Source organism: Typopeltis vanoorti, chromosome 4 (assembly GCF_054136105.1).
Source record: "Typopeltis vanoorti isolate ZY-2024b chromosome 4, IOZ_Tvanoo_1.0, whole genome shotgun sequence".
Taxonomy (NCBI): Eukaryota; Metazoa; Arthropoda; class Arachnida; order Uropygi; family Thelyphonidae; genus Typopeltis; species Typopeltis vanoorti.
Window position 1 is genome coordinate 82,461,883 of NC_143552.1, and position 14,992 is coordinate 82,476,874.

The 14,992-nt window shown below is 33.9% G+C and overlaps 2 protein-coding genes across 4 annotated transcripts in view; one reads left to right on the forward strand and one right to left on the reverse strand.

Annotated features, from left to right (window-relative positions):
- The window catches only part of LOC150107454 (sphingomyelin phosphodiesterase-like), a 41,251-nt gene extending 34,573 nt beyond the window's left edge, over positions 1-6,678 (forward strand). For all 3 annotated transcript variants that reach the window (XM_090391303.1, XM_090391305.1, XM_090391304.1), the window contains exons 11-13: positions 1,212-1,404; positions 3,840-4,024; positions 6,105-6,678. In XM_090391303.1, the coding sequence (XP_090247429.1) occupies positions 1,212-1,404; positions 3,840-4,024; positions 6,105-6,228 (502 nt within the window). In that variant the 3' untranslated portion in view covers positions 6,229-6,678. The remainder of the gene's footprint in view (positions 1-1,211; positions 1,405-3,839; positions 4,025-6,104) is intronic.
- Positions 1-14,992, reverse strand: part of LOC150107453 (protein tyrosine phosphatase type IVA 1-like) — a 185,211-nt gene that overhangs the window by 151,921 nt on the left and 18,298 nt on the right. The gene's annotated exons all lie outside the window — the stretch shown is intronic.

A 14,992-nucleotide genomic window follows, 5' to 3' on the forward strand; every position in this document is an offset into this window, starting at 1 on the left:
CTGAAATTTTATCCCACCATAAGCAATTTCACACACCTCTCATTGATGATAAATTATTTAAATTAAGTAAAAATTTACAGTATCTTTATAAATTTTGTTCTATTAACAATAAATTATATTTTTTGTTTACATGTACATCTAAATTAAAATAAAATAGACATTTACAATGAAATGTATTTTTTATTTATTTTATTTATTTATTATTATTATTATCATTATTTTGATAAGTATGGTACTTGGTAATAATGAAAATTTAAGAAGGGGTACACGAATATCTGAAGTTTGAGAAACACTGATCTAGATAAACGTCTTGCCGCTCTTAAGCCCACTTCCCCAAAACTTTGAGTAATTTAGGAAAGCTTTGCGGGATCAATGGTAGTTATTACACTGACCTCGTGGACACCATTATAAACAGTATGAAACATCGTTGTGAGCGCTATATTGCTATGAGGGGTGACCGTATTTGTTATCGAGGCACTTTTGAGAACGTCATTTTCGCACCTCTTTTTTGACCATTGTGTTAATGTAGCCATTTGTTACTGAATTAAACTATTTATTTACAATTTTTTGTGGGTATTTCTCTCAAATCTTATATAATACTGCTTTTCACCGAATTCCATAAAAATTCATCATACAATTTCTGAGTTATCGTGATTTTTCTTTTTGTTCCTTAATTTATGGAAACCCGTGTATTTACATGCTTAAGATGACCCTATCTAGCCTATTTATCTTGTATTAAAACCTGCCATTTGGTACCCATTTGGTTACAATAAATGCAAAATATGCACGAGCAACTACTATCTAAAATTCAACTATACTAAAATTGCACCTTTGGATAAAAATGCGCATCTCTCTCTCTCTCTCTCTCTCATTTATAAAATACACCAAGAGAGCAGATATATTTTAAGCACATTCTTCAAATCATCGAAAAACGTAACTTAAATTCACTATTTTTTATGTTTATTTCAAAGGCAACAAATCTTCAACCTGAATTATGCTTGGATTAATGTTTAATATTGATAATATACAAATCTTGTGATTCACAAAGATAGGTTATTATCTAGTCTTTTAACTAGATAATGACCTATTACTTTTTTGGTTGTATTTTCTGACGCTGTAAATATTAAGAACAGCTGGTGTGAATAAATGTATTGAAACATTTGCAATGCACAAATGTAAAATTAACAGCTCGTAACGGATTTATCACCTAGATATGAACAGACCATCACGGCTCAGTTTTTCGGTCACAGTCACATGGACGAATTTGAAGTGTTTTATGACCCAGACACGCTAGCTCGACCTACCAGTATCGCCTACATCGGACCTAGCGTGACGAGCTACGAAGGAGTAAATCCCAGTTATAGGATATATACTGTAGATGGTAACTATCCTGGTAGTTCACGGGTAAGTTACGCTATCGTTCTTTTTTGTACTGTACATAAAAACGTTGAAAGAAATTCATGTTGTTCCATTTCAGCAATAACAATTTATACAAAACAAAATCCGGTTTTAAAATGCAAATAATTTTCAAAGTTTTTGATAATTACCTAAACCAGTGGTTCTCAAATTGTGGAGCGCGACCCCAAGGGGGGGGGGGGGGCGAATAGCTTGAAAAAGAACGCGGCATACTTTCCTACAGATAAAACTTAAAACTGCCCTAAATCAGTTTTAAAAATAACAACAAATAAAAATACAGAAAGAAAAACTTTTGACGATACAGGTTTTAATTATCATGAATTTCAAAATAACTAATAATTATTTTCTTCACTCGTGCTTATAAAACGCGTGTGCCAGAGGCAGTGTTGATAGTTCGGATTGTGCTGATTTGTTTACCTCTTAAAGTTGACTTGATTATGAACAATTGGTCATGAAGCGTTTCCTGAATAGTAGTAGAAATGAAGATACCAGTGCTCTTTTAACTAGTGGTGGGAATGACGCTACTCGAGGTGTGAAAACAAGAAGGTATGATGAGAACTATTTATCACTAGGCTTTACGAAAACTGTAATCAATGATGAAGAACGTCCGCCATATGTAATCTGTGTAAGAATTTTAGCTGCAGATAGTATGAAACCTAACAAATTAAAGAGACATTTAAAAACCAATACATATTTTGGTTAATTGCAAGTGTTAAAACTAATTTTTATTGTAGGCCTAATATTGTGATACTTTAATTATTTTGTGTCAAAAACTGTTAAACAGTATGTAAAAAACGCAAAATAAACCGAATAAAACTGAATATCAAACTTAGTATGACTTCTATTTTGATAAAGAAACCGGCGGGGGGGATGACAGTGTTTTCTCTTGTCAGGTGGAGCTCAGAGGTAAAAAAAAGTTTGAGAACCACTGACCTAACCTAAAACAAAACATAGACTCAAAACGAATCTGACTCAAAACGTAAGATTTTGAGTCAGATTCATGTATAATAATTTAAGCCAGTCTATCAGGCTATTCCACCTGGTGACAAATGCATCAACCGATGGTATTAACAATGAAAAAACAAACAACAAAAAAAACAAAAAAAAACTAGCAGTGCTGAGAAATGTAAGTCTACCGGAGACGGAAGAGAACTAAAAAAAAAAAAAAAAAAAACCTTCAGCGTGTTAGTGAGTCACTTTGATGAAGTCCGTAGAACTCCAATACCAGTGCAAATTTGGGGTTGGGCATTTCTCAGTCAAATGTACACAAGGTGCTTAAAAAGTGCTATCAGCTATAAGTTGAGTTGCAATTGAGGATTCGACTGGAAAACCAACGAACCATGAATAAGTCGTTTCGAATTCGATATGAGAATATGTGAAAAGATCATAAAAATTTTCTCAACGGAGTTGTATTTTTAGACACCACATCTCGGTTAGCGTAAACAGGCACGATTGTAAAATTCAGGGTTCTACGTGACCCAGTGAATATGTCAACTCTTTAAAAGAGGTTCACTCCAAACGAACACGTGGGTGATGTGCACTTAAACAGAAGTGCTACCGCTATTTTTGTCAGCAGAAGAAAATAATAAATTGTATTCTGCTGACGATGTTAGAAACTTACGTTCTCCCAGCTTGAACGTCCTGATATCATTTTCTACCCCCCCCCCCCACACACACATGCACATTCTGAAGATACTATGAGACAAATGTTGGATACTATCCCGAATAGGTAGTTGGATAGAAAAAGACTAAATCTCATGACCATATCGTATCCGGAGTTACAGCCGTAATTTTTTTATGTATTTTTAATGAGAGTGTATAAAAGATAACGTGACTATACAGCAATAGTTAAACCACAAAAGTAGACACTTTTCGTTTAATCCTTAAACATAAGAATTAAAGATTAGATAAACTCTAATACAAGTAAGCACAACACTTATATTAGTATCTATTAGATACTACTATAAATGTCTTATAGTTCTAACAAGAAATGTATAAACTAAACACTCAACAAGAAAACGCATGCTAATTTAATATAATCTTTACAAGCCTGATAAATTTCTTTAGCATTACTTATCCTAATTTCACAATTCAAACATGGGGAAAAATGGGAAAATAAATTCTGATCAGTTGACTATTCATTATAATCAGATTTTTCATCAGCCGGGTTGATTGGCTGAGTCGATATCATACCGAATCAACACCAAATCCCGTCATGGGGATTGCTAATATCTTTAGGTAGAAGATGAGCTTCATATCCCAGTATGAGACCAGCTGAATTGGAGGCCTGAAGTGATTTGAAAACGTTCTACATTTGGTCACTGGAACAGGGTTTCTGGATTATGTAAAAATATTAAAAATACAAAATGTATATTTGTGATTCTGATGCTCCATGGAATACAACATCTTCTTTTCATTTGCAGATAGTTCTGGATCACGAGACATATTACCTCAACCTCACAGACGCTAATCTAGCTAATAAACCGGTCTGGAGAAAGGAATATTTCGCCCGTGAAGCCTATGGAATGAGCAGCCTTCTTCCAGAGGACTGGGACAATCTCATAAAGAGGTTCCAAAAAGACGACGAATTATTCCAAACATTTTACAGGTTAGGCAGTCAATTTTTTAATAATATACTGCCAACTAATAAATGTCTAAAGCCAATGACCATTCAAAAACAGTTCCTATGAAGCCTTACCATTTAGAAGAGTAGAAATTACACCATTCTTTCATCACTGGAAATGATGCACATTCACTGTTTACCAAAATAAATAAATAAATAGGAAATTGTCAGGTGTCAGGATCCTATTTATATGCTATTAGCTTTTAGTTTCTTCAAGTAATATAAGTACAAATAACTTTGGACATCCGCTTTATTAATGAACGTAGTTTAACTTCTCGAAGGAAACGTGAATTTTGGTTCACAGAAACCGGTATTTCTCAACCTGTGAGTCAAGTAGATTGAAACTCTTTATAAAAATCGTTTCATATACCTAATCAGTCTGCAGTCAAGTTCATGACCAAGTCAAGTCAAGTTTATCCACAAGTAATCTGCTGGTGGTGTAATCCATAGTAGTTTTTTTTTTCCTTTCATAAAGAATTAAATTTATGGATAAGTTATTCGTTATTTAAAGGAAATACGGTATTTAAATCGTACAAGTGTTGATCATATTCTCTAATTGAGGACAGGTTGCGTTTTGAAAAATGTCGAAATTGGGCCAGACAGGCCTAATATAAATCTTACGTACTCTGTGATAATTTATTTGTTTATTTATTTTATTGTATTTTTTTAACAAACTGCAACAACCTTTGTAATAACTCGTTAATTAACAGGAAATCAATTTTGTAATTGCTATTGTTTTATTATTATGCGACACCTCCAGAGAGGTCCGAAGACTCATCGAGGGGGGAGGGGGAAGTGTGCCAACCGCATCAAACGATTGAACTCTTTCCAACTACTAACCGCGCTCAAACTTGCTTAACTTTTTGAGCCATTAGTAGTAGAGCTCTACCAATCGACCAACCTTTGCTGGCTTTTTTAAATTGCTTACCATATAAATTTAGCGTTTGATTTTAGTTGAATAATTTAATAAATAAATCTTAGTTAATATTGTCCAATAACCAAAATTTCATCAAGTTTCATATCAAGACTGCTGATATTCAGAGTTTCATCTACCCATTAATTTTTAATTATTAATTAAATCCAGGCTAATTTTAGTCTAAATACTTCACTATCGAACTTATCTTCCTTCTGAATAAAAGTTCTTGGGTACAGGTAATAAGTGAAGAAATATCGTTCATAAATATAAAATTACCAACCCTCTTCGTTTAATGTCCTTTTATCTTTCCATTAAAGGTTGGTCGATTGGTCGAGTCTCTGTTACTAATGGTTCACGCGAAACGATAAGCATAAGCAAGTCTGAGCGTGGTTAGTAATTAGAAGGGGTCCAATCGTTTGATGCCGTTGGCACTCTGCTGAGGACTGGCCATTCTCACAGGGGTAACTTCGGCCTGTAAACTGACGTATGTCAGACCATGGGACACGTGGGGATATGACAATTCAATTTGAATCTTTCCATTAAAGTTATTTGTTAGTTCCACGCTTTATTCTGTTTAGTATGTTTTGTTCTGTGTAATGGTATCATTGGTGCACCCAGGGAGGGGGCCAAGGAGCACTGCCCCCCCCCCAAAAAAAAAAGAAAAAGAAAAAAACACTAGAAAAATTTCCAAAAATCTTTTTCTAATTAAAATTCATTTTTTTTAAATTTACGTTGTGTCGTGTCTTCTATTTCTATGCTACTTATAAATTATCAGTCAAATAAGGTGGGAATACTCTATAGCTATCGGGAATCCTGGCCACTGTGAACAAGGCGAACTAAGTAGTGCTCAGGCGCTACTTCGTTTGCCCAAGCCGAGCGAGAGGAGATCACGGGTATCATGTATTGGCGATCACTGCAGATGCTCAGTCATAGCTCGTATACAATGGGTATTGTGTATTCTCAAATCGTCTACTCAACTCGCCCCCCCCCCCCAAGATCAAATTTTGAGTGCTCGGTCCCCCTCCAAGATTAAATCCTGAGTGCGCCACTGAATAGTATCTTGCATTTAACTTTAAAATACTGTAAATGACTTAAACTATCAATTGTTGGAGATCTCTCATTAATGTCTTTAATTATTTCGTCTTCTAGGCATTTCTATCATCTGAGTGATTATCATACAGATCCCTGTATTGGAACATGCAAAAGTGAGCTTCTGTGCCGAATGAAGAGTGGACGATCGCACGATTCTTCTCTTTGTCATGGCCTTCTGTAAAACAAGTCCTCCCCTACTCTCATGGTTACTGAAAATGGTGCAGGAATGCTTCCAAGAATGGCGCACAGTGAAAGCAATGCATAATTACAGGAATGTGAATTTCAGTTTATAGAGTGAATGATATTATGACCTTTTATGCTAAATTCGTGAGATCAGCAACTAAAAATCACTGAATTCCGATACAAAGAGGTCTCTATTTACATCGAAAGTAATGAAGGTTCTCCATTATTAGTTTCTTGGAATTAGCTGGGCGGTTCCGTTTACATATCTGTTTCGAATTGGTTAAAAATACAATTGTTTGGCTCAGGAAGATGGCTATAAAAAGTCTTCTTTGTAGTGAAGTACTGTGACTAAAAAAAACTTCACACGATGACAGATATATATATATATATATATATATATATATATATATATATATATATATATATATATATATATATATATATATAGAGAGAGAGAGAGAGAGAGAGAAATGGAATTGTGAATATGACATGTAGATGGCTTCAATGGTATTGCCTCCAACAGCAGTTATAGCTGAACAATAGCATTTTTGGTTAAGATAAACGCAGCGTTCGAGTGAAGGTAAAGTGTGGTTATTCTGATGAGTATCTAAAATGTGTTCGCAAAGTAAATTAAACTTTCCAGGAAATTATATTTTTGCTTAATCCTTCATTCGAATTGCAAGTGAACAAAGTTTACGCATGAGGAATCTTCACGAGTCGTGAAGTCATTTCAATTCAACATCTAATACATTACGACGAGACCTGATTTGGGTTGTACTAAATGGAAATTACAAGCCACATTAACCACTGGGGCCAATAAGTAAGGGTTATCCATTATGCAGACTCTTCTGTAAGAATAGAAAAGCTTGGGGGGGGCGATGCTGTTTGTTTCCTATAACTGCGAGTTTATTTTAACTCGGTTTGCTATTTCGCTGGGTATAGTAGTTAATATACAGCAATGTCAATTATTCTTTCAACATTACATCTAAATTTTGTTGAAAGCGAAGATATGTGCTGGAGGTCCTTTCCCCATTGAATGCATTCACGTATGAATGCATGAAATCGTACAACGGAATCTGTCATGAGTCTTCCAAACCAACGCAATTGGAGAAACTGAAACGCTTGCTTTTGAACGCTGAAAAAATAAACTGCTTGCCACTGCTTTTTCCTTAACCCACGTATAGGATGTCTAGTTGACCGATAATGTGTTTTCCTCTAAACAATGGGATTACGGTTTTCTTATTTTGTTCAAAGTATAAAAATGTAAACATTCAATGCACCTAGCCATATAATTGTACAAATGCCTAAAACTTGATGTTAAAAATTTACAGTGCTTTTTTATCCATTAATCATGCAAAATGAGTAACGATTCTGACAAGTATTTACATTTCTGACACTCAGAAAAACATAAACCTCCTCTTTGTTTATATGTTAACATGTTACATTAATATTCGCATCAACGTCCAAAAACCTAGGGATAATTTGGCTTTGTTTCTGTGAAAAAAACATTAATTTAAATTCACAATATTTTAATAATTAAAATATTGTGAATAATGATGTGCATCATGACTGTTCTTATTTCACAAGGAGTACGAATGTCTACAAATTTAGCAGTAACGTAAAAAGCTAGTGTACAGCAGTACACTGGCATTTTTCTCCTCATTATCTCTATTTTAAATTATAACTATTGAAGGCAGTAGACAACATAAATATCATTATTATGGTAAAAAGTGCTGATGAAGCTAGTATTAACTAGAGAAATATCGGCTGCAAAAAGTTACATTAATGCTGGTGAAAGAAAATTTTAAGCCATACCAAAGCTTAAAACATAAATATCACCAAGAAGATTTACTACAAAATATTGCCCCCCCCCACTTGGAAGGACTGCTTTCCATTCGAGATAATGGAAAACGGTAGATATTCCTAGCACGCGTTTGGAATAACCAATGAGTTTTATTAATACTGCGATTGAGCCATGGCTTAGATAATCCAAGGATTCTGCTTTTTGAAGCCACTCCAGACTTTCAATAAGCAGGATCGTCTCATACTGGACGATGAAAAGCACTTACCATACATTAATCACAACTATAACTTTATACCAAGAAAAACATTTACATTCCGAGAATAATAGATATGTTAAAATCTGCAAGAGTTCATACAGTTTGTCTTATTCTTGTAAGCTCAAACATGAAGGAAATTTTATATCGCGATGCGTGTGCTTTTTCATTCAATGAAACAGCACTCACCGCTTCAATAAAATGGACACAGATATACTAGAAAAGTCAGAAACTGAATTTGCAGTATTCAGTGAAACGGAATGGTGGTTGAAACAGACTTCTTGGGTATGATATTAGTAAAACCATGAGTAGCCAAAACTGAGCATTTACACACGTGAAATGCATTATTTATTATTTATTTATGTATTTGTATTATCCATGTGGTTGTTACTGTAACTGAAGCATCCATGGTTGGAAAGAATAAAATGTAATAATGTAGCGAGAATTATGGTTTATATTGCTCACAAGTTCCTGTCAATTGTCGAATTTAGATGGGGCTAGAAATAGGGCACCATTCCTATCCCCACCTAATGAATCCTCACAATTATGTAAGAATTCATTGAAACTTATATTAGCTAAACATGCCGATATTAACTTCAAGACAGTAATGTCCCTTCTTTTTTTTATTTCCAATTTACCCACTAATCATAGATTATCAACTTCCATTTCTTACTATTAGATACCATCACCAGCAACCAATACTCATATTATATTTTCACCTTATAAAACCGGTTTTTCTTCCCAGATGGAATGAAAAGAAACTCTGGTTATTCATCCTGCAAAACAAGTAAACCTGCAAGAGAAGCGTATAAAATTAACACATGATCTACTAGCATTATTTCATTAGTTGCTTCGATCATCATTCCAAACAACGACAACAACCCATATCGAATAGGATACACTGGACTCGTAGTGTTAATTGCTTTGGAATAATAAAGATCCTCAAATAATTTCATCAACATTTATTGAGAAAGAGGAGGGTTGTTATAAGTTTCTATATATATATATATATAGAAGAGATGATAATATGAGCCCAAAATAAAAACGTATTTTTAGTAAGAGCAGAAGAGTAGCAGGATATATAAAACGATTGCTACAGCATTCAGAATTCCTTCAGCATAGGAAAAATAGGAATCCGAAAGAATGACTTTTAATATTAGAAATATATAATTCCAAAGCGGAATGTTGAATCGTGCATGAAAACAGCACCTTCCATCTTCTACTCTATTTAATACTTCGAACCAGCTAATTTCAACCTACTGGTGACCGCATGCACAAAGCCTAGCAAACAGATTGCACTGTATCGATATGACGATTTTACACCTCATATTACAGCTTTTGTTGCATTTATTGTAGCAGCTGCTACAGATAGCTTCCGATCTACTTATTTTTTGTGTTTTTTTTCCCAAAGTTTTGATCTTGATCCTGTGTCGGCATTCGTTTTATTTTAACATTCTACTCTGTGTTGTCATTTGATTTCCACATGATCTCTGAATTTTCCCACTTCATCGGTCGGAAAGAAAAAATATAAGAGCATTTCAAATAAATGTGAAGTAGCGGGTCTCATATGGAGTGGTAGGCTTTTTCCTGAAAGAAATCGGGAATTACAAATAACCCAACCCAATCTTACTTTGCTCTAGAATTGGTCTCCAGTACATCATTATTATCATCACCAAATTCCTAACATGTATCCTCATGGATGGGGTGGGTGGGTGGAGAAGTATAGTGCAACAGTACTACATGAAAATTTTAATTCATTACTAACTTTCTACCGACAATTTTCTCCATATTAATCTGTTATCTGTCAGAACTTCAATAATGTGCAATATCATCAGATTTTATATTTCGGTCTTCAAAGACACTTCTTACTGTATCAATCTACCCGGATGATCGTTGTCTTAATCTGAGTCTGTTTCCTGTCATACTGGAAAAAAATATTTGTTTTGCTAACCATTCTTCTTCCATTCTTTTTAAGTGATCACACTATCAGATTAACTTTGCGTCCAAATTCATGACTGATAACAACGTCAAGTTCCTTCTAATATCCGCTTTTTTTCATCTCTCTCTCTCTCTCTCTCTTCTTCTTCTTCTTCTTCTACTTCTTCTTCTTCTTCTTATCCTTCTCCCTTACCTTCAATAATACTGAGATATCCAAAATAGCTTCTGCAGCCGGCAAAAAAACTTGGTATACTTTTACACAAGACACTACCGGACAGCTACTAACTCCATACAAATCATAAATCCCCCCAGCCATGGAATATTGCATCCATATTTGGGGTAGTGCTCCAAACTCCTTTCTAAGGGTGCTCTAGTCTACACAGAAAAGGGCAATCCAGTTGACTAATGATCCCTCTCTCAGAGATGTTTAGTTTCTCCCTTGTGACAGATACTTTCATGGACACTGCTCTGCTGAATTGGCCACTATTATTCCTCTACTCTCCTCCAAAATCATTAAAACAACAGCCACTGCTAATCAACGCCCTTTCACAGTCCATCTTGAAACTCACCGAACCAACTTCACTGCCTCCTTATCCATTTTATCTACTTCTGTTCTTTGGAACAGTCTCTTCCACTCTGCCTTCCGCATCGATTACAATATTCAGCTGTTCAAGCTGTGAAAGGGGAACCGGTTCATGTGAAGAGATTCCTCCTTTCTTCTATTCCTCTTGCCTACACACGGCACTAATGTGATAGAGGTATTGTGGCCTTTGATGTGTGGATCAGATATAAAAAATTCTGATTGTGCCATTGATTCCATCCATTCACATCCCTAATATTTCTCAGAATTGTCTTTTCTGTGGTCTGAGAAATATTAGGGATGTGAATGGATGGAATCTCAGATTCATAAGTTAAATTGATTTGAACATTGTTTTGTAGAGAATTACTTCAGTGTTTGACTAATTTCTAAAAGTATATCAGATAAAAATAAAGCTTTATCTGATCCATGGAGTCTCCATTCAGGATGTAGTTGATGTTGTCAGTGCTTCAGCCTATTTTCATACTCTTTGTCTTTTTATTGCTGAACTTTCATACTAAGTCATATTGAACTTTCATATATTATGTCACAGTTTATGATGTGGCACCATTTGCCTTACTGAATTCAACAAACTATTAGTTATACCCTACATCATTCAAATGTGAATCCAAAAATGTTATTTGGTAAGCGAGAGCAGTGAAGTAAGAAACAAACAAATAAAAAAACCAGTATTTCTAAACAATACAGTAATTTTCTAAAACTTAGTTTCATGTTGTCCGCTTACCATCTAAAGGCAAGTTTACATTTAATATAAAATTGAGATGATATTAAGAGTGGTTAAAACGACACACCTGGCGGTGCAATTTCAGAAGGTAGGATTTTAGACAAGATATTTGGAGCCGAACTCCATGAGTCACAACGTGCAATATGAGAAAGGTGTTTAGAATGTAAAATTGAGATGATATTAAGAGTGGTTAAAACGACACACCTGGCGGTGCAATTTCAGAAGGTAGGATTTTAGACAAGATATTTGGAGCCGAACTCCATGAGTCACAACGTGCAATATGAGAAAGGTGTTTAGAATGAAGCCTCAGTTATATGAAAATAACTTCTGAAACAGCGGTACCAGCGGTATGTCTTTTTTAACTACCCTTAATATAATATAAATTTTATATTAAGTGTAATTTTATATTAAAAGTAAATTTGCCTTTGGTTGATAAACGGGATAGCTCCATCGCCCAATAAATTTTGCTATTTCCATCATTCTGAACAATGTTTTCCATGCTTTCAAAAAGTATAAACTTGCATGAATACAAATTCTTTGTAAAATGGATTTATCGCAACTCTTTGCCATGCTCTCCTTCAATAGCAGAGTACTTTGATGAAAATAATGAGAAAAAAAAAGGCGATTGACTGCATCTTCAAGGATTTATAGTGGAGTAAAGCCAGAGCGGCTGCATTATATGAAGAACTTTAGTTACCGTTTTCAAGGAAAAGTTACACACGATGTCTCGGTCTATATCTATAAATCTTATAGAATGTTCGGTGACCGCAAAAAGTATTTAATTTTTTTTTCAGTATTCTAAAATATACATAGAAATTTGTGGCAGATCTGTAGAATACAAAGAATAATAATCAAACGTCAAGGGTCAATTATTTAGTGACAAAATCTCGTATTAGATTTATACGACAATATTACAAACGTACAAAGGAATATCAAACAATCTTAGAATGAATTTGTTTCTTCCATAAACGCTTTATTTGTCTAATAACTCGTATTACCAATGAAGAACTGTTATAGAAAAAGATAAGACTAGTATATTCGTTTAGAAAGCATTTCAACAACATTTTTAGCTAATAAGCGGATGTATTGCATCCGTTAAAAATCCAGGAAGCCTAGAAAACATTCTCTAGTTCACGATTCTCTCTCTCTCTCTCTCTCTGTAGCACGTTTATCAATACTGGCTATTTAATAGTAATCAATGTCGAAGTCTTGGCGACAGATTTTTCTGGCTCCTTTCCTTTCCTTACTACTATTGTAACTATAATATGATTCTCAAGGTTTTGAGAATGACGCACGAACATTTGGAATGAGATGCCAGTAAATTTTATTACTTAGAACGCTTACAGAGCTTCGAATAGTTATACGATGGTGCAATAAAAATTATATTAAGCAAGGATGGCGTATTTTCTTATGACTACAGCAAAAATAATCCGAAGCTTTTTTTAAAAAAATAATTATGTTATTTATTTATTTTGTAAATCAGAGAATTTTTAAAAGTTTTTGTTTCTAAATATTTGATCAGTACTAGAATAGGCATTGATCCTTAAGTAATAACTTAAGTACAAAAAAAGTGCATTGAAAGAAACACTAGTTGATAATTTTTGATTTCACCGTTTTATGTAATAACATTTAATGGATGTCCTCTTTTGACCATAAAAATACAGCAACTTTTTTATTACGTAGATAATTTAGCAAGAAGTTAAAGACGAACAATTCTTTTTACCGGAATATTTGATTGTCATCTATTCTTTATTGATTATGAAGTGCGACGACCTTATGGAGAGATCGTTAGGACCTAAACTATACGACAGATTATGGTGACATTTTTTAGAAATTAATTAACTTTTTCTATTTTTTTAGAAATTAATTAACGTTAGAAATTGTTAGCAACATCTGTAACCCGAAATTATTTATTCTTGGACAGTCGAGATTTTTATAATGAGGAAAACAGTAAATAACATTCGTATCAGGAAGAAAATAAAATAATCCAACAGTACTTCCATCAGGAGATACAATATTGTGCAAATGCACTTCTGCAGATCTCCCTTGATACATTCTCTAAAACTGGGAATATGAGAGGGGGGGGATTTGAATTGCTTGGTCCAAAATCAGTTTCACTTCAACAGTTATGCGAAATTATAAGTAATGAGATCTCACTGATGACTTATTCAGCATGATACAAACTTTATGTGCAAACTTATACGTTAAATACCACTTATTCTGAGATCCCATGATTAACGTATATGATATACTAAACAAAAAAAACTCTAATCATTGTATTATCACACGGAGCAGATTTATAAATAGGTGCACGCAAGCATCACCTAGTAAGAAAGATTGACAGAGGAAATGAAGCCAAGAGTCCTAAAAGGGACCCACCAAGTGAGTGTCACAGGAAATAACTTTTAGCTGAAGTTCCTTAACTTTCGCTAAAGTTCTAAGACATATACACTAGGCCAGAAAATTCGCATCCCTCGTCTACTAAAGATGTTGCAACTGTTAGATTTTCTAACGGTTTCGAAGTGCACTGCAGTTGTATGCTTGCGTACTGTGTCCAGACTGTCAAGACTGTTGGCATCAGATTTTTATAAAAGGATTTTGCATCTCGTTCAAACACTATGGCCACTTGAGTCTTTACAAACACATACATCACGGAATTTGCTATGGGAAAATGTCACCTTACTTCACAGAAGCAAAAAATAAATAAAAAAATAAAAATAAAATGAAATAAAAATAAAATAAAAATACAGTAATAATAAAAAATAAATGAAAGACTATAACTTGAATCTGCTTCTTTCTGTCCAATCTTTCCACATATTTTGGAGACTCTCATTTTTATATCTTAACACCCATCAGGTGGCGCTCTTTAAGACAGTGGGCTTCACGGGTTTCTTACCAGGTCGACAGCACTTATCTACTTTTTTTTTATATATTACATAAGTTGTCATCTAATTACTAACTACAGACTTATCAGCTGTGGGTTATGCGAATAGCTGCGTATTATTAATGAAAAACGCACACTTTTAATGGATTTGTCATTTGCACTCTCGAAAAGAAGCAATGCAACATTGTGAACTAAAAACGACCTCTACTATATGCTGATATCAAAATCAAGCCAAACTCTCATGAACAAGTAGCTAAAAAGTAGGAATCGCACATTAGCAATTAAAAATAAGAATTACACATTTTTATTATTTCTAATTTCGTACTAGTTATTATCTCATCATTTAAATCAAGTGTAGAATAATAAAAAAAATAATAAAAAAAGAATAATAAATTCCTGAATTTATTATTCTTTTTTTAAGAATAAATTCATATCTTTCGCAATACTAAACATTTTGTCATATAAATAAGCAATAGTTTATTTAATGTTAGTGTATATATTTGATATTTTATTTATTTTAATAATTTTATTTCCATCTTTTTTTGTGTTTTGAAAACACAA